The sequence below is a fragment of the Mirounga angustirostris genome, unplaced genomic scaffold (genome assembly GCF_029215605.1).
Source record: "Mirounga angustirostris isolate CCGP_5_RB_7025 unplaced genomic scaffold, mMirAng1.0.hap1 SCAF_2, whole genome shotgun sequence".
NCBI lineage: Eukaryota > Metazoa > Chordata > Mammalia > Carnivora > Phocidae > Mirounga > Mirounga angustirostris.
The window spans coordinates 20,860,774-20,882,150 of record NW_026991710.1 but is presented as its reverse complement, the minus strand read 5'-3'; the positions used below and the strand labels follow the sequence as shown (position 1 = coordinate 20,882,150).

Here is a 21,377-nt window from a genome sequence, read left to right as displayed (position 1 = left end):
ACACTCAGTCAATCAGAGTGATTTAGCGCCAGATCCACAGGTAAAAGCCTTCATTAACTTCAACGGGCATCATAAGTTCCTCGGAACTCTAGGGTGAGATTAATAATTAGATAATGATTCTAACGCACTGTGAAAACGAGAAGCCAGGCTCATGAAAATGCTGAGCACGGTGTGATCAGTAGTCAAGAAAACCCTTGTTTACTAACCCCTTTTCCCTGATCTGTTTCAAGTAAAACAAGAGATCCCTGATACTCTAAAAATTAATATAAATCAAATCAAATCCCTCCTACCATCCCGGCTCTTCTCAAGGGCTAGAACAAAACACAGAGGTTGCAATTGAAGAGCACAATTTGGAGGTTCGTTGGATTCTCTTTGAGGGAACAGCAGACTAATTTAGATCGCGTTTGAAGGAGAGACGTAATTGCTTATCGAATGTTGACGTCCAAATCCTAGTTATTCCTTTACCAGCGATTAAGGGGAATTGGGGAACAGTTCACTTCCATCCTGCTAAACCTGACCCAGTTTATTTACACTGTAATCTTACTTCAGAGCATGAGAGGTAAAATGAGCTGCTCTTATCAATTAATAGCTGGAGAAAAAATTAGATTTCAAGTTCAACATAAGAGCTATTTATTCCAAAGCACCTCAGAAATGAAGAGGGGCTCCCTATTACGCTGGAGGGAGGGGCTCTGGGGGGCAGGAGTGCTGAAGAGAATTTTTTTTTCCTTTTCCTCTTAAGAGTTTGAATTACTGTGCAATCTTGGATTTTCTAGTGACCTGTGTTAAAGCCCTGGGGCTAAAGAAGACCTATAATGGATCTATTTCTGAATTGTTCAGCAGTATTGGAGTTTAAAACAGCAGTTGTGGTACATGCATATAATGAGGCCAGTGCTTCCTTCCTCATCCAAGAGGGCATTGGTCACAGCCCTTCAACGCCGCTCAAAGTACAGAGGAGAGCAATCTCTTCCTCAGCCCCCTCCAGAATTCTCCAAGGTAGCAAGTTCTATCCTGAGCAGAGACCGAAGTTGCTCTAAGGATCTGAGATACCGGGTCAGCGGAAGACCCTACCCTTGCCCCCAGATCTCCCTGTCCTGCTTTGCCTGCCCCAACCTTCAGTCCCACATTCCACAGTCAGAAATTCGTGTCCCTGGGTTCAGGCATTGTTTCATATTCAAATACCCCCGGGAGGTAGAACACATTCTAGTTATCAGTGATTAATAATTTAGTGTTCATTCGACAAACATTTGTTGTTTGTTGAATTTATTCATAACGTGAATTAATCAGAGTCAGGGAGTGAGGAGGTGTGTTGGAGTTCAGTGCTGCCTTCCTACTGGTAGCCTGACCCCTCTGCCCCTCAGGAGGCGTGGCTGGAACACCAAGTGGCTGGATTAGACCCTCCACGCTGCTTCCAGACCCAGCATTGCCTACCTCTCAGACAGTTCAGGGATGGGCACAGACCAGACAGTGGGGATGGACAGGGATGGTCCCTGGGCGTGAGGACACTGGGGGAGAGAGCCTGAGACATAATGGAATGAGCATAGAAACTCATCAGAGGGCTGGGGTCTTTGATTTGCTTTATATCAACCTGGACCCTTGGATCTGAGTTCTAGAGCTCAGCTCAGAGTCTGGTATGCAGTAGGTACCCAAAGACATTGCATTAAAAAGTATAGGAAAAATGACAACACCTGTATATTAGTTTTCTAGGGCTGCTGAAATGACATACCCCAAACTGGAACAGAAATTTGTTGTTTCACAGTTCTAGAAGGTAGAAGTCCGAAATCAAGGCAATGGCAAAGCCGTGCTCCCTCCACTAGACAAAGATCCTTCCTTTCCTCTTCCAGCTTCTGGGAGCCCCAGGTGCTCCTTGGCTTATGGTAACATAGCTCCAATCCCTGCCTCTGTCTTCATATGGTCTTCCTTCTGTGTCTTCACATTGTCATCCCTCAGTGCATGTCTATGAGCAAATGTCCATCTTCTTGTAAGGACACCAGTCCTATTGGATCAAGGCCCACCCCACGATCTCATCTTCACTTGACTACATCTGCAAAGACCCTATTTCTAAATAAATATTTGCAGGTACCAGGGGTTAGGACTCCCAACGTATCTTTTTAGATAGATTCCGCCCATAACAGGATTATTTCACAGGATTCCAAGGAAATTGTTGAGACAATGAACTGATATATGGATGTGAAATGTCTTGGGGATTGGAAAGCATTTATGCAAAGGTGTGATAAAGAATTCAGCTGGGATTTGAGCCTGGTCCTTTCTGCTAACCTTTCGGCTACCCACAGAGCCGTTCACTATGGGGACTCAGAAGTTCAGTTTAGGGGTGTGAAGACAAATGAGGGGAAGAGTATAGAAAATGAAGTCAAGGACTCAAGGATGAAATTCACTACCTTCATAGGGTTGCCTGGGTTCCAAGTAAGGGAGGTGACCTCAAATACCCCATGTGCTAACCCAGTCTTCCCAGGATAGGACCTGCAGGCAGATAATGCCTGTTCACTGAGGTCATAATTGAGTGAATGGAAATCACTGATTTACACTCAGCTGTATGTTTTTTATTATCATAGACTTGTAAGGTCACTTAATGAAGAAAAGCTTTAATAAGCACCAGGAAGACATTAAGCATTGCACTATTCAGAAGGCAGATATGGTTCCTGACCTCCCAGAGCATGGGTTCTAGAGGACACAGACTGTCATGTATGTATTTTACATGTTTTTTTTTTTTTTCCCTTTCCCTTTTGGGGGGTTAGCACCAGGGAAGTGTTGCATTCTTAGGAACCACAGTCTAATTTCCAATTCTGGGCTGAATAGTAATTTTTCCTGAAGGTTTGAATAAATCATCCAATCTGCTTCAGTTTCAACTATTTTCAGCATTTCTATTTTAATCATTAATTTTGGCTGCTTAGGACCCCGGAGACACTGAGCCCGTTTGTGACTTAATTTGGGATGGGAATGAGGCAGGAGGCAGAAGATGCGCTGAGAACCAAACAAGAGAAAATGGGCTTGAGCTACAGTCTGAAAGATTTGGGCCAGATGCAAGAACACTTTCTCGTTAGTGATAACTGCAATATTTGGTTTGTTCTAGCAAGGCAAATTATAGAATTTGCACAACTGTAATTTTGGTAAAGACAGGAGAGATTCTCACGTAAGGAAGATAGTTTAATTTTCATTCTGATTTGACCAAAAGGAGATGAGTCAGATGAACTATCCATTCAGGTAAATCATAATACTCAAGATAATAAGAAGGGCACACAATCCATCCTGCTCCCCTTTTTGCTTTGAATGCCAGGGAGCTCAAAGCTAACAGTACCGTTCAATTATAAAAGTAATATTAGCCTAAGGCACTGTTTCAGTTACCCATTGCGGTCAACAAACTACCCCTAAACTTAGTGGTTCAAAACAACAATTTATTTTTACCTTTCATGGTTCAGCGAGTTGACGGGACTCAGCTGGGTGGGTCTTGCTTGGGGAGTCTCAAGCAGTTTTAGTCAAACGGCGACAGGGTTGGAGTCATCTAAAGGCTTGACTGGGGTAAATGTTCAAGATGGTTTGCTCTTCACATGTCTGGCCCACATGATGGCCGGAACGGCTGGAGGCCAGCTGAGCATCTCTCTCCCTCCACATGGCTAGCTTGGACTTTCTCAGAGCACGCTGGTGGTCGCAATTGACAGGGCAGCTGGCTTCCCCCTCCATGGGAGAAATAGTGGGGGGAATACCCTCCCCACTCCAGGGTTATCATGGAAATGTGCTTCATGGGTGGGGTCATCTTTGGAGGCATGCCACCATAGGTATTTATAAACCTTTTTCTATTTTTCATAATTTTTAAAAAAGATTTATTATTTTTTAGAGAGAGAGAGAGAATGGGTTGGGGGGCAGAGAGAGAGAGAAAAGAATCTCAAGGAGACTCCCTGCTGAGCACAGAACCTGATGCAGGACTCGATCCCACAACCCTGAGATCATGACCTGAGTCAAAATCAAGAGTTGGATGCTTAACCGACTGAGCCACCCAGGCACCCCTCTATTTTTCATAATCTTATAAGGGATTAATCTTTCTTTGTGAGCCGTTTTTGGAAGTAGACAAGTGTGAATAATACACAAAGAGTACTTTATTCTTGTCTAGGGCTTGACAAGCTGCCATGTGCCCTCACCCATGCTCCTTTGATGGCCTTCCCAATGCCACATCAATGATCAGATTGGTGACTTTATCCCCAATTTAACAGAGGTGGAGACTGACGTTCAAAAAGGATTTGTGACCTGCCCCAAATAACATAGCTAGGAAGTGGTGGGATGGCCCTGGACTGATGCTTTGACACGATAGTGTGTGTCCTCAAGCTCCACAAGGCCCTGACTGACACTTAAGCTTCAAACCCACATATGACTCTGCCCCCCCCCCCCCCCACTTCAGGACACCTGCAGCTTCTCCACCACCCGTTGTCACAGGAGGAGTGGAGCGTAGTGGTGGAAGCTGGAGTCCTTGAGCAAAGCTGCCTGAAACCAAACTGGCTTGTCCACCTCATGACCATGGACCTGGGGTCTTTCAAAGGACTCTGTTCCTTCTTCTGTAGAATGAGGCTGCTTCTGCCCCTGTCATGAGGATTGAATGAATTAATGCCTCAAAGCAACACTTGATAAGAACTTTAAAAAGAAATCTCCCAGGGGCGCCTGGGTGGCTCAGTTGGTTAAGCGTCTGCGTTCGGCTTAGGTCATGATCCCAGGGTCCAGGGATCGAACCCCGCATCAGTGGGGAGCCTGCTTCTCTCTCTGCCGGCTGCCCCCCACTTGTGCTCTCTCTCTCTCTCTCTGACAAATAAATAAATAAAATCTTAAAAAGAAAGAAAGAAAGAAATCTCCAGCCAAAACTGTAGAGATAAGTAGCTATTAAGAGAACCCTGGTCTGGCTTCCTCTTCTCTAGGCTATTCTCAATTTTATATGGACCTTACTAAGTATCCATACATATACAGCTGATCTTGACATTTCATTTTACTTGATATTGTTTATTACCAGATAGACTAAAAGCCCTCAGTCGATGTTAATGCCTGCCTAAGGATCGTGATGTCAGCTGCAGGATGCAGTTATAAAATACTCTCAGGACTTGTAGACACCACCCGGTTGCCCAAGGTCTCACGGGTACTCTCTTTCCTCAATTATATACACTCTCTCTCCCTAGGTGCCTAGTCGATATCCCTCCGGGCTCTCTCTCCCGAGTGGATCTGCACATTCACACCCAACTTCCCTCCACCTCTCCTTTTCACACACATGTTCTTCTCAACACGCTCACCCAAAGAGATCTTTCCAACTACGGACACATGCCCTTGACCTTCTGCATCCCAGGGTCCTTCCTTGCTTAGACCCTCGGTAAACAGATTTTTCTGTGCTCACTGAGCCTAAAATATACCCCTACCATCCCAGATCCCCCAAGGATGGTAGTTTTTGCAGCCATGCCCAGTGGGGCAGGGCACAGACCTATATATGAGTGAGGAGGCTCTGGATACCCGGCTGCCCCTTCCGGGCTCACAGGCTCTCCACCAGTGGTCTGAGGGGGCCAGGGAGTGGACTTCCCCTCTTTCCGGGCCTGGTGGCAGCACAAACAGGCAGGATGCAGTCCAGGACACTTGTGATAGCTGCTCCTTAAGGGGGCAGATGCTCCTGACTTGAGAGGAGGCTTGGCTAAGGGAAGCTGCCTGCTTTTTCCCAGCTCAGGGTCGGGGGAGAATTGAGCTGAATAGGCACCTATTCAGAAGGGCAATGAGCCAAAAATAACTGGGAGCAACAGCATTTCATCTGACAGGCCCAGAAATAGAGCTCATTTCAGAGCACACCAAGGCTACAGAGTGGGTGATTCTGAGACCTTCAGCATTCCCACAGAAATGCGTGGAAAAAGTCCCAGCTCACACAAGCACTTCCAACTCCCCTTTGCACAACTTCTCAAAGCAAGGGTCCCATGGCCCCCAAGAAAGGAGTCTGCAGAGTCACAGAGACTTGAGGCTCAAAATATTGGGTCTGGGGACCAGGAGATGAGGATGGTATCTGGTGGAATGTCCTAAGGAAGGAAGGAACAGGAAGTAACTGGTAAATACGGAGGATTCAAAAAAGGAAGAACAGAGATAGGAACAGATTTAGGGAAGCCCAAAGCCTAGGCTTTCTCAATGTTTCATGAGAAAAAATGGAAGTACTGAATGCTGAAAAAGGGTTTTTTGTTTTTTGGTTTTTTTTGCTGGATCCTGAAGGTCATCCTTGGCAGAAAAAAGGCCATGGTTTTCCAATGGGGATGGGCAGTGTGTTGCCTGACAGCAATCTTCTCTTCTGTTTGTGTTTTCTTCTCTTCTATGTTGATGGAAAAGGCAAATGTCACAGTTCATTTATCTTTATTCTGCATATCTGAAGTTGCAGAAAGGAATGGAGGGAGTGGTAGTATACAGAATTCCAGAGAACCAAAAGCCGGGTGCTAACGGGAAGGAGATGGAGAAGATGACACTGAATAGAAAAGGAAAAAAAGGCAGGGAGGTAATAAGGGGGCAAGAAGGAAAGGAAGGATGGAAAGAAAAAAAAAATGAAAAAGGAAAATGATGAAGTCGATTTTATTGAGTGACTAGGGCTAAGAACTTTCTATGTACAAGGCATGGGGGCAGTGCCCAGGGCTTATTAAGAAACAACCCCTGCTTTCAAGCCTCTTTCAACCCACTTGAGGAGAACTGGCCAACAAACCGACTAGAATAGGAAGCAGGATTAGCCAGTTGCCACATGAGGCTGCAGGCGAGAGAGAAAGGACCGGTTGCTTTTTGACCTGAGGTCATGAGGGAAGGCTCTCCAGAGCTGGTGGTATTTGCCTGGGCCCCAAAGGTTTATGTAGGAGGGCAGTGGGCAGAAGGAGATTTCCTCACTCCTATGTAGTGCCCTCTGTGCCCTCTCTTGTAATTCAGAGATCAGGTGTCTCTGCATGGCCAGATCTCTCTACCCGAGACATCCTCGGGACCTAGAAATGTGGTTTCCAAGGGCCCCTGCATGGACTGTGACAGCCCGAAGTTAAGTTTCTACTGGTCCACAGCAAAATAAGACAATGACCCATCGGGAGTTTTTCCACAAACAAATTATATTCAGTTTAAAGGACTTTTGTTTTATTATGATAGTAGGTCCTTCCTAGTTTTTTGATGATAAAAATACCCTGTCTTTTAGACAAAATAATGTTGATAAAAGACAGCATATTGGGGCGGGGAGTTGTTTGTTTTAAGTATTTTTACTTGGCAAATGAATAGTTGGCCAACTGCATTGGTCCCTGAGTTTTACAGATTTTATTTTTTTTAAAGATTATTTATTTATTTATTTATTTGAGAGAGAGCATGAGCAGGGGGAAGGGGCAGAGGGAGAGGGACAAGCAGACTCCCCAATGAGCGCAGAGCCCGATGCGGGACTTGACCCCAGGACCCTGGGATCATGACCTGAGCCGAAGGCAGAGGCTTAACCGACTGAGCCACCCAGGTGCCCGATTTTACAGATTTTAAACCATTTCAGTGTCTAAGAACTACTGGCCTCGGATGCCATTCTGTGTCCATTGAGGCAAGTGCATTCAGTGAAGGTTGTTCTTTTTCCCTGGCAGCCCTGAACCGACCCCTCCAGGCCTCTGGTCGCTCCTCCCCGTAAGCCTCGTGGAGGGTGGCTGCTGTTCTCTTTGGGGACTGTGTCCTGTTCCGTGGAGTCGCTCTCTCACTGTCTCTCAGAGTGATGGGACACACGGATGCACATGAAGGCAGATAAATACAGCCCCCAGGCACCTTCACAGTTAGGTGGAGCATGAACACTTAATTCAAACCAATAAATTGTAAAGGCGGGAAACGATATTTTCAAATGAACGTTCTTCTTCTGTGATCAGACCACACCCTTCAAATTACTAATACAGACAGCTGGAGAGGAAGCAAGGGCAAAAACTGATTCGGGCTTCTGGACCAAAATGTCACAGACCGCTGTGAATAGAAATCCTGAACTTCTCTCTTTCTGCCCCTCTCCAGTCTGGAATTGATCAGTCAATCCCGCCACCCCCTGCCCTGGGCCACAGAGCAACCTGAACATCCCTTTCCGAGGACCAAACTGTGTTATGGTTAGTCTTCTGCACGCCTGCCACTCCTCCCGGAAAGGGGTGCCTGCTCACCTTTGGATTCTGGAGCCTTGGGTGGTGCCTGACTCACAGGAGGAGCCCAAGAGAAGCCTAGTGAGTCAGAGATTTGATATACGAGGTTAAAAACAGCCCAGTACCCTATGGGGTGTCTCCACAGTGACTACAGTCAGGGAAATTCAAACTCACAGCCTTCTAAAACTTCAATTCCATGAATCCTGATTACAAACAACCTGAGGAAACCATTTTGTTCCCTGAAGACCAACGGAGTCTGTGGGCAATGAAGGGGGAGAGAACTCCAGAGAAGCCCAGGAAGACAGGCGGAAATTCCAGAAATATTGTGAAGCCCCATCTTCTGAAACTGGCCAACAATTTTCCTTCCACATACATTAAAATGTATAGTTTATACTCTGACCTGACTAAAAAAAAAAAAAAAAAAGAATATATATATGTGTATATATATATATATGGACACAATCTGGGACAAAGCCACCAAACCTTTCATCCCCTTGGACACCCAATAGACTAAATGATTTTCCACATCACACAGGAGAATTTTAAGTGCTTTGGGTTTATGGAAGTGGGACAGGGTGCTGGAGACATCTGTCAAACAAAGAAACCCTCAGATGCTTTAATGGGGTGGCTATTGGATGACATGGGAGCAGAATGACCCTTTCTATAAGCCAGTGGATCTGACAAATGGGGTCTTTGGACCAGCAGCAGCATCCCCTGGAAACATGCTGGAAAGGCAGCTTTTCAAGCCTCACCCGGGGGCCAACTGAAGCTGAGATTCTAGTGGGGTTGCCCAGCAATGTGTGTTTTCATAAGTCCTCCCAGCGGTTCGGATGCAGGCTGAACTTTGAGAACCACTGACAGAAGGCATTACCTTGCCGTGAGTGACTCGCAGCCAAGAGCCCGACCCAGGGCCTCAGCCCTCAGGTGACCTAAAAAAAGAAAGGGATGACTCAGCTGAGCTGCTGAGTGTGGCGGGGCCCGTACTGAGATGGCTGAGGGCATATCCAGGCATGACCCCCGGGCACCCCATCTTTACTGCCAGCTTCCCCTGCTGCCTGTTTGGACTTGACCTTCGGCGGTGGCACGTCCACACGGCAAGGGCTGGGCGAGGGCCGTATCCTTCCTCTCTCCCAACTGTTATTAGTCGCAATAAGCACAAAGCCCCCAGTGCCAAAGGGAAGCTTTTGAGAACTTTCGAAGGTGGGCTAACTGTTTCAGAGCAGCAGCTAGGGGCCCAAGCAGTCGTCTGAACTGCCCCGCGCTTCCCAGAGCACCAGGTGGCCGCAAGCTGGAGGTCTCACAGTCCGGCCGCGCCCCTCGGCCTGGTGGCTGAACCCCTATCCTCGAACAGCCAGTCCCAACCTGGGTCCCCAAGACGGAGGGTGGGCCTGATTTATTTTTTTAAAAAGTGTGCACTTCACGAGCCTCACCCTTTCATTTAGGGCTTGGTCCAATTGCATTGACCTAATTAATTCATTTTCTTTTCGGTCCCAAGTGGAAGCCAGGGCACAGGGCTGCAAATCCAATGCAAACCCGCTTTGGGCGCCAATACTCTGGACAATTAAAACAAAGAGCGGCGGCGGCGGCGGCGGCACCGCACAAAACCCTTGGGAAACATCCAGAACGTGCCGCGCACCAGCCGGCAGGGCGGAGCGCAACCTGGGTTAAAAACGTGCCCGCAGGGAGGCGGCCCCACCCCTGCAGGTGGACAGGTGGAGGTTGGCCGCGGTCAAAATCCATCCTTGAAGAGCCAGAAGCTGGGCCGCTGCGTGGCGCAACTGCAGGGGGCACACTCGCCCCGCGCCCAGCGGGAATGGCGCCCTCGCCCCAAAAGCGACGGAACAAAACCCATTGCACCGGCGGGAACTGGGCTGCGGGACCCGCAGGAGGAGTGGGTGGGGGCGGGAGAAGGCGGGAGGGGCGACTGGAACGAGAAGGGGAAGGGGGGGAGGGAAGGAAAAGACGCGGAGAAAAGGCAGAAAGTGGAAGAAAGAGGGGGGTGAGGAAAAGAAAGGCGCGAGCGGGAGACGGGGGAGAGAGAAAAGGGGGAACGGAGGGAGGGGAGAGAGGGCTCGCGGACAGGAAGGGCGCCGAAGGGGGGGGCGGGGGAGGAGAGCGAAGAAAGGGGGGGGGCGGGCCGGGAGCCGAGGCCACCGGGCGGGGGGCGGCGGCCAGGGGGCGGGACCGGGGTCAGTCCTCCGCTGCGGGGGCCGCCCCGGGAGGTGGCCGCCGGGGTCGGGGTGGGGGGGCAGCTGCGGGGAGGCGGGCTGGGCGGCGAGGCAGAGGGGCGGGAGGGGACGGGCCCTGGGAGGCGGGGAGGAGCCGGCGCTCGGCTGGGGCTGCGGGGGCGGCGACGGCGGGAGCGGCAGTGGCGGCGGCGGCGGGTCCGGCGGCGGCGGCGGCAGGTGGCCCCGCGCGCGGCGGCCGGCCCGGCCGGGGGCGGGCGGGAAGGTGGCGCCTCGGGCGGGGGCCGGTCCCTGCACCAGGTGACCTGCTCCGGCCCGGATCCGGGCGGCCTCGCTATGCAGCGGCGCGGCGCGGGGCTCGGGTGGCCGCGGCAGCAGCAGCAACAACCCCCGCCGCCCGCGGTCGGTCCCCGGGCCGCAGCCATGGCCCCCCCGAGCGGCGGCGTCCCCCCGGGCCTCGGCGGCCGCCCTGCCTGCGCGCTGCTCCTGTTCTGCTACCTGGTGAGCGCCGGACCCTGCCCGGGTCCTCCCCACCCTCCGCGCGGGGCCCCGGGGACGGGGCGGGGGCGGCCGGGGACCTCCGCCTCGCCGGCCGGTACGGCGCTGCTAGTTTGCTCGCTTCCTGGCCGCTGCGCCCCGGGCGCGCCGGCACCTGGCATGGGGACCCGCGGCGCCGGGAGGGGTGCGTGGACCGGACTTGCGGCGCGGCGCTCTCGCTCGTGTCCGGCCCTCTCCCCCCGAGACGCGCTCCAGACCCGGCTGAGGCGCCCCCTGGAGACCCCCTCCGGCCCCCCGCTCCACCGGGAGCCTCGCCAGCCCGTTTCCTCCCCGCCAGCCGCGCGCGGCTCTCCAGCCCCCTCCCTGCGGGTCCTGGGCTTCCCTCACAGTCTCGCAGCTCCTTGCCTTCCCGTGCCCAACTTCGCCTCTCTCTCTCTCTGTCTCTCTCTGTCTCGCTCTCCCTTGGCGAACGCCGCCCGCCTCGAACCTCCGTTTAGTTTCCGCCGGGTCCTCACGGCCCGGACCGTTTTCTGCCAGCGCACCCGCGACGAGCCCTCGCGTTTCCAGCGCTCTTCAACTCCTCCGTGGTCACTCCAGCCAAGTTGCGGATGCCAGAAAGAAACCGAGTTCTTTGTAACACGCTTACAGCCAGAGTGGTGACTTTAGCTGCGTCTTGAACATTGTGATTTCAGAGAATACGCTTGGCTTAGGCACGTCCGTTTACCATTTGCACTCTTCTTGGCTTCGGTTTCAGTTACCAACTAAATGGCAGTAACCTATTTTTCAAAAGCAGCTCACTTAAAATACCAGAATAATTTAAACCCTCAGAACAAGGTGGGGGAATATTCCTCAATTCCTTTGGTGGCCTTCTTTCTCCTGCTTTGAATTCTCCTAAACAATAGTAAATTTAACCGAAGGCGACACCCTTCCTGTCCGGCCTACCTTATGTTCCAGGATCTTACAGAAAGCTTGGGTTATCTCGCCATATATTACTGTAAATAAGTGAAATCGAAAATGCTGAATCATGAAACTGATGTAATAGGAAATTCACAGAATGCTTAAAATTGAGCAGTGTCGTTGTCCAGAATTGTTCTCATTTATATGGTATCGCCATTATTTGGAGTCTTTCTTCGTAGAGGCTAAAAACTGCTTAGGAGACATTGTCAGGCATTAGGATTTGATTCCAAGGAAATTGCCACCCAGCCCAAGTTTCTTTTAACACTTTTACTTCTCAGCCGTTGCATTTCTTGAAGCAAGAGGGTGTAAAAATGCAAATTGTAATTCTGCTTTAGCGTCTACCTGTTGAGCAATCCATGCTTTTCTTCCTATTTTAAAGTTAACTGGTACCAAATTTTGTGGTTGGATTTACTTACTCAGAAGAGGTTGTCTGTTAACATGCATGGGTGTTTTTTTTTTTTTTCCTTTTCACCCAAGATGTATTATTATTTAATATTTATGCCACAGGGTTACAGCCCTCAGGCTCATAAATATAAGTGCCAAAACAAATGACAGGGTTTCCGTTTAAACAGATGATCCCTGTCCACAAGGCACTGTTACCCACAGAGGCAGAAATGATGTAGTAGAATAGTGTGTGGAACATTAATGTACAGGTGGTCTGGAAAGTTCCATGTGGAAATCCGAAGACCTGGCAAGGAGAGACCACTTCTTGACAGTTCTGAGAAATCGGAGTAACAGGAGAAAGCTTAAAGGCCTGGTGGTCTACGGGAATAGAGGCAGATGAGGGAGCAAGTAGAAAAGTTCTGTTGGGACCAAGGGGGATTTAAGGGACCAGGTCACAGAGAGGGGACAGAGATGCTGTGCACAGAGTAGAGTTAGAGAGTGAAGTGGTGAGGTCAGGGCTCTGAAGAGAGAGATTTATAAAAAATACTGTAATGTGGGAACTAACCAGAGCACGGCTGAGTGTCTTGGCAGATGGAGAAGGGTTGGATTTTGGAACCATCGTGAAGAGGGAAATGTCAGTGCTTCCTGACTCTGTGTTTCCTTCAGATGGGCTTCAGATAGGCTTCAGATAGGCTACTGTCCAGGAAAGGCTTGGTAAGCAAGCAAACCATTTTGCAACTGAACGAGACTCTTTTGTCAAGTCCAGGAGAGCAAAAGTGTGATTTGGAAGATGGGCTTCACCTTTTGTTCTAAAGGTCTAGCCATTTTTGTAGGATTCTGCTCTAGAGGTATGTACTATCTGAGCCTCTGGTGAAAGGTGAGGCTTCCTGACCTTGGAGAAATTCACCGTGCAAGGTGGGGAACATCTGCCTGAAGCACGAGATACAGAAAACGACAGAGGGAAAAAAAGGCATAATTGTGTCCATTCTCCTCGTCAAGGAATACTGCCTAGAGGAAGTGATTGGTCAGGGGAGGCGAGGCGGGTGGGTGGAGAGTAGATGTGGAGCAGAATAGCTAGGCAGGATCTCAGGAACATGGAGACCCTAGAGGGAGAAAGCTATCCCATAATTTGGAAAACATAAATAATAATGATAGTTTGCATTGTACTAAGTTGTTTATATGCATCATCCAGTATTTTTTTAAAGATTTATTTATTTGAGAGAGAGCACGCGTGAGCAGGGGGAGAGGCAGAGGGACAGGGAGAGAATCCTCAAGCAGACTCCCCACTGAACGTGGAGCCCTATGCGGGGCTCAACGTGGGGCTCGATCGTAGGACCCTGAGATCATGACCTGAGCCGAAATCAAGAGTCGGACCCTTAACCAACTGAGCCAACCTGTCGCCCCTGCATTCTCCAGTGTTAATTTTAACGACAACCTTGTGAAGTAGGAGCTGTTATGATCCTCATTCGGATGAGGTAACTAAGACTCAGAGAGGTTAAGTAAGTTGCCCTGGGCCACACAGGTAGTCCAAGATAGAAACCCAAGTCTGTCTACTTCCAGAAACCCAGTTCTTAGGCATGCTAACTTACTGCATTCTGCATTTTGCTGCTTTGTGTTCGTTCCTCTCATACATAGATGCATGGGTCATTAGCAAAGCTCTTACAATTAGCAGCCACTGTGCAATTGGCCAGGATGTGAGGTCATGTCTAAAGTAGCCTAAAATATACAAAGCAGGAAGCACAGGCCACAGAATAGAAGCAGGATGTTAACGAGAAAAAAAAAAGAATAGGTGACACCAGAAAATATTTGCCACGGAGAGGTAAAAGATAGGGTCTCTCTCTCGTCCAGAGGCAGCAGATGGAGGTTAGCACTTAGCGTCTGTACGAATGTGCGTCCAGGTGTAGAGCGAGTGTGCCTTGGAAAGCATTCCAAAGCCAAGTTGTCTGTGATTTGGGGGCCGATTCCCACTCTGTGCGATCCCCACCTATGTGCTTGTTCGCAAGGACTGGAGGTTGAGAGTGGTTTTCTGAACAGATGCCTTTAAGCCCCTGCCCTCATGGGGAGCATGCTTCCCGGAGCCAGGGTCTGAGGCAGCGGGCGCCTTTCCTCCCCACTGGCTGGGACAGAGTAGGCTTCAGTGGCAGCCCAAGAACAGTGCTGTGACTGTAGCTAGGATACTGCCAAAGCATGAATAATTGTGACGAGGCCTGAAAGATAAGTCACGGAACGATGCCAAGCAGATTTCTGAAAAGATGATCCCCGGTTCCAGCGGCTGCCAGAAAATTCTAAGGTCACCAGAGGTCAAGAGGCAGAGAGCCTCCTCAGAGAGGGTGAGGGCCTGGAAAAGAAAAGGTAACAGAATCGCTTCCGCTGAGGTCCCTGGTGCCGAGTGGTGTGGTCTGGGCTGGACTTGCCAACAGAGCCCCTTGCCATTCTCGTACGTCATTACCTTGTACCTTCCTCCAGACTTGGCCAGACCAGCTGAGGCTGTCCCAGCCCCATCTGTGACGGTGGCACTTGTGGAAGGCATTTCTGTCCTTTCCAAACGCTGGTCTCGAATGTATAATTTTTTCTTCAGTGAGAAAAACACATCTCACAATGGCTGGTATTGATGTCAGCTGTAGAGCTGAAATATTCAGAGTGGACATTTGCACTCGTTAGACAACCGGAGGACAAAGCCATAAATGGGCTTTAGTGGCACAGATGTATGTGGGAATGGTTAGCAGATCTCTGGTGGCTGTGACAGAATTCTCCATCGGTGGCCATAGACCGTCGGTTAACCCTCTAGTAGTAGTCCTGAACTCCTTACTCTGTCTAACACAGGACCTAGGAAAATCAAAACAAGGTATGGAGACTCTCCATTATCTCGCTTGTGCAAGAGCGAAAATGGATATTTGAAATACAGAGCTCACCTTCAAACTTCACGTCAGCCAATAGAAGCCACAGTCACCCTGACCAGAGCTCCTAAAATCCCCCAAGCCATGGTGTTTGCCTCTTGCTTTCTATACCTTCTATTCCTCTTGGCAAAAGTGTGGGAGTCATGAATTGGTTGAAGGAAGCAGGTGGAGGAAAGGTAGACAAGGCATAAAGAACCCAGGCAGTTCACAAAGATGGATAGACTCGAGTAGACCATAAATAGCCTCAAGTGAATTCAGTTACCCTGTTTATTGGCTCATCCTATTCCCCCCGAGAAGGGACCTGAGGGGCAGGAGGATTGTTGAGGAGATTCTGCTTTGGCTACTCTTATTTGTCTGACATCCTCATCCAAAGAAGGGCTTAACTGAGCTGGGGAGTTGGCTCAGTGCAGTGTGTAGGTTTGTGGGTAAGATAATGCCTACCCTCCCCAGGTACAAGGTGTAAGGACCTGGTAGGATCTTAGCTCCCATCCCCCCCTCCCTCCTGCACATTCAAGATGAGAGTGAACAAAGTCTCAGCTTTCCCCCACCTGTGGCCAAAAAGTGGGACAGGTGTAGAGGTCAGTTGGTGAGTCGAGGGCCTCATTTTGGGCGTTTCTGGAAGGCAAGAGGGACAGATAGGAATTTGAATTTTGGTTCTATTTTTGAGGAGCTGGTCGACCTTGGGCAAGTGACTCCCCGTCTCTGAATCCATTCCGTTTTCTCCGCTGTGTCCCTCCCAGAGCTGTTGTGAAGATTAGATTTGAAGGGAGACGTTCTATGAAGTTCTTTTTGAGAGGATGAGGTTAGAAGTGAGAAGAGGGACTTGCCGCATCTGTCCCAATGCCCAGCTCAGTTATTCAATGAAATGAAACCAAACCAAACCTTGGTTACCCTCATGATTTAAGTTAAAAAGAAATAGCATGTCAAACAGTATTAAAGAGAGGAGGCGAGCCAATCCAACTAGGAGTATTGCTCACTCTCATGATGGTGTTTCTCTAGCCAGCTCTCAGGTTTGGGAAGGCATATTGGTCAACTGTGAAGTATTGCCCAAGACACATCTCGATTTTGGAGTCCATACTGACATCACTGCCCATTCTGCTTAATTGCATGCTTTGTTGACATAAACAGGATTTTTGCTTATTTCTAGTCAGCAGAAATTGGGAAAGTAGACCTCTTAAGCCAATACAGTGACTTTTTGACCTATGGAAAGTTTGATCCAGCCAGTTTGGAGAGAAAGCACCTAAGTTTCCTTAGGTGACTGTTGGGGTGGAATGGGCAGGAATGAGAAAAACAGACATTCAGTAATTGTTTGCATATTACATGAACCCACCACATACACGTGTTAGTGTAAAATTTCCCACGACAAGACGTGAATGATTTAAGATGCTTCAACCTCTTGGTCCCTTCCTTAAATAGCAAGTTGTCCATATAGAGGAAAGAGCCTAGTTTTCTCAGCTTTTTGGAACGGGGAGGGTTATTTGAATAGAATTTCTTCTTACTGATTTTGCTTAAAGGCATCCGATGCAGTCATCCTAAAAGAAGCTTAGACAGAATTGATAGATTTTTTTTTTTTCCATCCAGAAGATACATAAATGCACCTCGACTCCCAGTCTGAATTGAACACATTTTGATCTCCAGTTTGGGGTCTTTTCTCATGAACACGACATCAACTGACCCATTTCTTTCTTTAAAAAAATTTATAATACATACACAATTAGACAAATGTGAGGGAATCTGTTCTGAGAGTGTGTGTGACATTGTCAAATTTGACTTTGATTAAGGCTTACTTCTGGTGTAAACAGATGTTTGAGGGCTCGGGCATCTTTCAGAGCCCAGCTCCATTGTGTGCAGAGCAGATCAGTAGCTTCCGAGGTGGAATATCTATGTGGTTGTCTAAATGGCAGATGAGGGGCACAGAAATGCCCCCACTCACCCCCCAAATCTTGCTCATAGCTGCAGTGCATTTGAGCTTTGCTTTTAAGGCATTATTTCCCCCAGACTGGCATAGAAATGTAGCTATGTGACATTACTGTAGTCCTTTTTCATCATCACATTAACACGGATGAACTTGCCAGACGAACAGAAGTCCAACAGGGGGTAGAGGGATAGGACATTTAAAACATTTAATTCGTATTTTTGCTGTGGAGAAATGGAAAGTTCTAGAAGATAGTGCGGTTGTCTGAAAGGTCTGGAGGGAGTTGATAGCTGAGAGAAGTTCACCCTAAATGGGTAAGGTAGGTTCCAGAGCGCCACCTTCCCTGACCTCACAGTCCCCACGTCAGCTGTGACTCCCCAGGGGCCCAAGGAAAAGCCAAAGGGTAAGGGTTCTTCCAAAGGAGATTAATGAGGCTGGATGGACAAAGAGAAGTGGAGAGGATCTCCATCACAAAAGGACTTGTGAATATCGGGAAAGGGTGGCGGGGACTTCAGGATTGGATCAACTCCTCCGGTTTATATGCAGGTGCCCCTGGGAGCTGTGACCTGAGGCGGACCACAGAGGCTCCTGGCAGAAAGGCTCATGCCCAGGATTTTATTTCAGCAGGAAACACTTAACCAAAATCCTACTGTGTGCCAAGTTCTGTTTGAGAAGCCAGGGACATAACAGTGAATAAGACATGGACTCTGACCTCATAATTTCTAAGCAAAGGAACGACTAGGTAATTTTTCACTTCCGTTAATGCAGCCTGGCATGTGAAAATACCTATGAAGGTTGGACACGTGTCATGCCGGTAGCTGAAACTCTTCAAGTTAATTGCCTTATTTTCCTGGCAGGAGACAGCTCATAACCACACACATGACTTGAGCCAGGAAATCAGCTTCAGCTTAATCAATATTTAGAGTGTGATGTGTTGCTAATCAGTGTTGGTTTTGTACATAACAGAGTTAGCCCTACTCATGGCATAGCCGCTGCCCACTGGGTCCCCTCCAATCCACAAGATGCCAGCTTCCTACATTGCTTAGGTGTCCAAAAGACTGAAGACCGCCGTGCCCTCTTGAGGGATTTAGACCGTGCCCCTAAAGCCACCTAGGGTGATTTTCAGGTCCCCTTTGGGGCCAGCACACCCCCATCATATTGCCCATCCCTGACAGTGTTCCTTTCCTGTACTCATGCTTCTCCCACTTCTCAAGTTCATCTTACTCAGTCCATGAAATTTTTCTGCGCCCAGCCTCGCTCTAACTTCTCATCCCACCTCGGTCTCTACTGAAAGAAACAATAGCAAGATGTCAACGCCGCCACCAAGGAACCTTAGCAAAATAACAAATCAAGCGCCATCAACCACACATCTATGAAATTATGCCTAATTGGATTATTCATCTCATTTCTCCCATAGGATCATTCCTTTGGAAAGCATATTTTCTGTCATGTTGTGTTTTCCAAACCTCTAAATCTAGAATAAAAGCTCGATAATCTAGAACAGTAGTCGGCAAGCTGTGGCCCACGGGCGCAACCAGCTGCGTGTTTTTGCAAACAGAGTTGAGCTGGACCACAGCCGTGCTCCGTCACTTACGATCTTAGTTGTCTGTGGCCGCTTTCTTGAACCCACAGCAGAGCTAAGTAGTTCTTCACGGACACCAAGTGGTCTGCAAAACCTAAAATACTTACCATATGGCCCTTTTTTACAGGAGAAGTCTGCTAACTTCAAATCCAGAGTAGCACCATCCAGTTGTCAGACATATAATGGAAGCTACAAATACAAGCCACGTGTGTACTTTCAGATTTTCTCATAGCTGCATTTAAAAAGTAACAGGTGGGGCGCCTGGGTGGCTCAGACGGTTGGGCGTCTGCCTTCGGCTCAGGTCATGATCCCGGAGTCCTGGGATCGAGTCCCGCATCGGGCTCCCTGCTCGGCAGGGAGTCTGCTTCTCCCTCTGCTTCTCTCTCTCTCTCTCTCTGTCTCTCATGAATAAATAAATAAAATCTTTAAAAAAAAAAAAGTAACAGGTGAAATTAATTTTAGTAATATATTTTATTTAACTTGCCCTATCTCAATATGATCATTTCAACATGTAATCGGGATAAGAAATATTAATGAGATAGTTTGCATTTTTTTTTTAAATTGTCTTTGGAATCCAGTGTATCTTGTACACACACAGTAATTTGGACCAGCCCCATTACCAGCGCTTCATAGGACTCGTGGCTTCTGTATCAGATAGCGCCCACCTAGAACCTGTAAACCTTGGATTTACTTTTCCTGCACTTGAGGCTTTGAAGTAGGTGAAAATAAAATAATCTCCATCTGCATGTATAGAGATTTCCTTTAAAGCCGAATTTTGATGGAAGGGCTGGAGGGAGAACACGGTCAGGTGTCCTATACCTTCTTCGTTCTCATCTGTCACCGCTGATCTCGGCAATGATGAGCCTGATGTCATGGGTCATCAAGCGAAACTGAAACCAGCTTCAGCACGCTGTGCTTCTTAACGTGGGAAAGTGGACTGATGCATGTTTAGCACTAAGAAGTAAAGTAATGAACATTACTACTAACTGCACTTTGCAGTGAAATCATATAACCTTTCCCCCAGAATTCCGTTTAAAAGAAGTATTAACTTGGAGTTCTAGCGTCAGTGATAAAAACATGATTTAAAAAAAATATTGAAGGGGCACCCGGGTGCCTCAGTCGTTAAGCGTCTGCCTTTGGCTCAGGTCGTGATCCCAGGGTCCTGGGATTGAGCCCCGCATCCGGCTCCCTGCTTGCGGGGGGAGGCCTGCTTCTCCCTCTCCCACTCCTCCTGCTTGTGTTCCCTCTCTCGCTATGTCTCTCTCTGTCAAATAAATAAATAAAAATCTTTAAAAAAAAATTATTTTTTTAAAAATTGAAGTGGGAGAAGAGGGCTGGGTTTTTTTTTTTAAGGTATATATAAAAGGAACGAGGAAGAGGTTTTAAGTCATTCTTGGAAAAAGAACACCAGGTGATACTCAGTATGTCACAGCATGTCCTGGACTCTGCTCTCTGTTGCCTCATTAACTGGGCAAATGTGGAATTGAGTGATGGTGGGCATGAGGGGCAGTTGGAATGAGGGGTGCCCACCTCTCTGTCTTCGGCTGGCCTCCGCGGGGGCCTCATCGACTGGATTCGCATCTTGAGAAGGGGGCCGCATCTTGGCACATCTGGCTGAATGAACAAACCGCCGCTTGTGGACAAATGCTGGGGCTATCTCTATTCACGAGAAAGCAGAATTCCGCCTGGCCAACTGTTTATAGTCTCGCTGTTGTGTGCTGCGTGCTGGAGAACGTGGGAGAGGGAGTGAAAGCAAGGGGCTGGGCTCCTGGGCTTGCCTCTGGGAAGCCACCAGCTGGGTGATGTCGGAGGACATCCCCTCTCAGTGATCATTGCCTTGTTGGAAGAATGGGGTGGGCTGGCTCATCACCAAGGGCTCGTCCGCTCTTAGAGTAGCTACTTCTAATTATAAGATTATTTTTATGTTTGTTTTCCCCCCTGTAATTTGGAAGTATAAATGAGAGCATGCAACAATTAAGGCTCTCACTGCGGGAGCAGACAATTTGGACTGTACCCACCTCTTTACATATTTCTTCCCACAGTTTTCCCATGACTAATCAAAAGCAATGGCCAGCCCTTCTCACTCTGTCACTTGGAGAAGCTACATTTTTAAATTTTCATCTTTAGGACAGTTGCTTTTCTCTCCATCCCCCCTCAACTCCGTTTTTTTTTTTTTTAATATTCATGTAGTACAAAATCCAAAAGATAAATAAGGATATATAGCACACATCTCTCTCTTAGCCTGTCTCTTGGTCACCTCATCCTTCTCCATGTGAGCAACCAATGCTGTGTGTATTCAAGCAAATGTGTATCTATTTTTCCTTTTCTTTTTTTTTTTTTTAAGATTTTATTCATTTATTTGAGAGAGAATGAGAGAGAGCATGAGAGGGGGGAGGGTCAGCGGGAGAAGCAGACTCCCTGCCGAGCAGGGAGCCCGATGCGGGACTCGATCCCGGGACTCCAGGATCATGACCTGAGCCGAAGGCAGTCACTTAACCAACTGAGCCACCCAGGCGCCCTATTTTTCCTTTTCTTAAAAAAAACCTCAAATGGTACTTCTGAACCTTGTTTAAAAAAAAAAAAAAACTTCAAACTTTGGAGTTCACTTCATTATCTGTCCGTGAAACTCTTCCTTGTTTTAATAGCTATCTAGCACTCCAGGAGTGGATGTCCTATCGGTTACTGAACCAACTCGGTCTTGATGGGCATTTAGTTCTGCATCCTTTGCTGTTACAAACAGTGCTGGAGTGCAAGCCCGTACATACATCATTTTACACAAATTTGAGTATATGGGTAGGATAAAATCCTAGAGGAGGAATTATTGGGCTGGAG

General features: G+C 48.3%; 1 protein-coding gene across 3 annotated transcripts in view; it reads left to right on the top strand.

Moving 5' to 3' along the window:
- The first annotated feature begins 10,519 nt into the window (after nt 1-10,519).
- The window catches only part of SEL1L3 (SEL1L family member 3), a 110,748-nt gene continuing 99,890 nt past the window's right edge, over nt 10,520-21,377 (top strand). For 2 of the 3 annotated variants that reach the window (XM_064584343.1, XM_045881371.3), the window contains exon 1: nt 10,520-10,813. In XM_064584343.1, coding sequence (XP_064440413.1) covers nt 10,649-10,813 — 165 coding nt within the window. In that variant the 5' untranslated portion in view covers nt 10,520-10,648. The remainder of the gene's footprint in view (nt 10,814-21,377) is intronic. The other variant, XM_045881369.3, reaches the window with a different exon arrangement.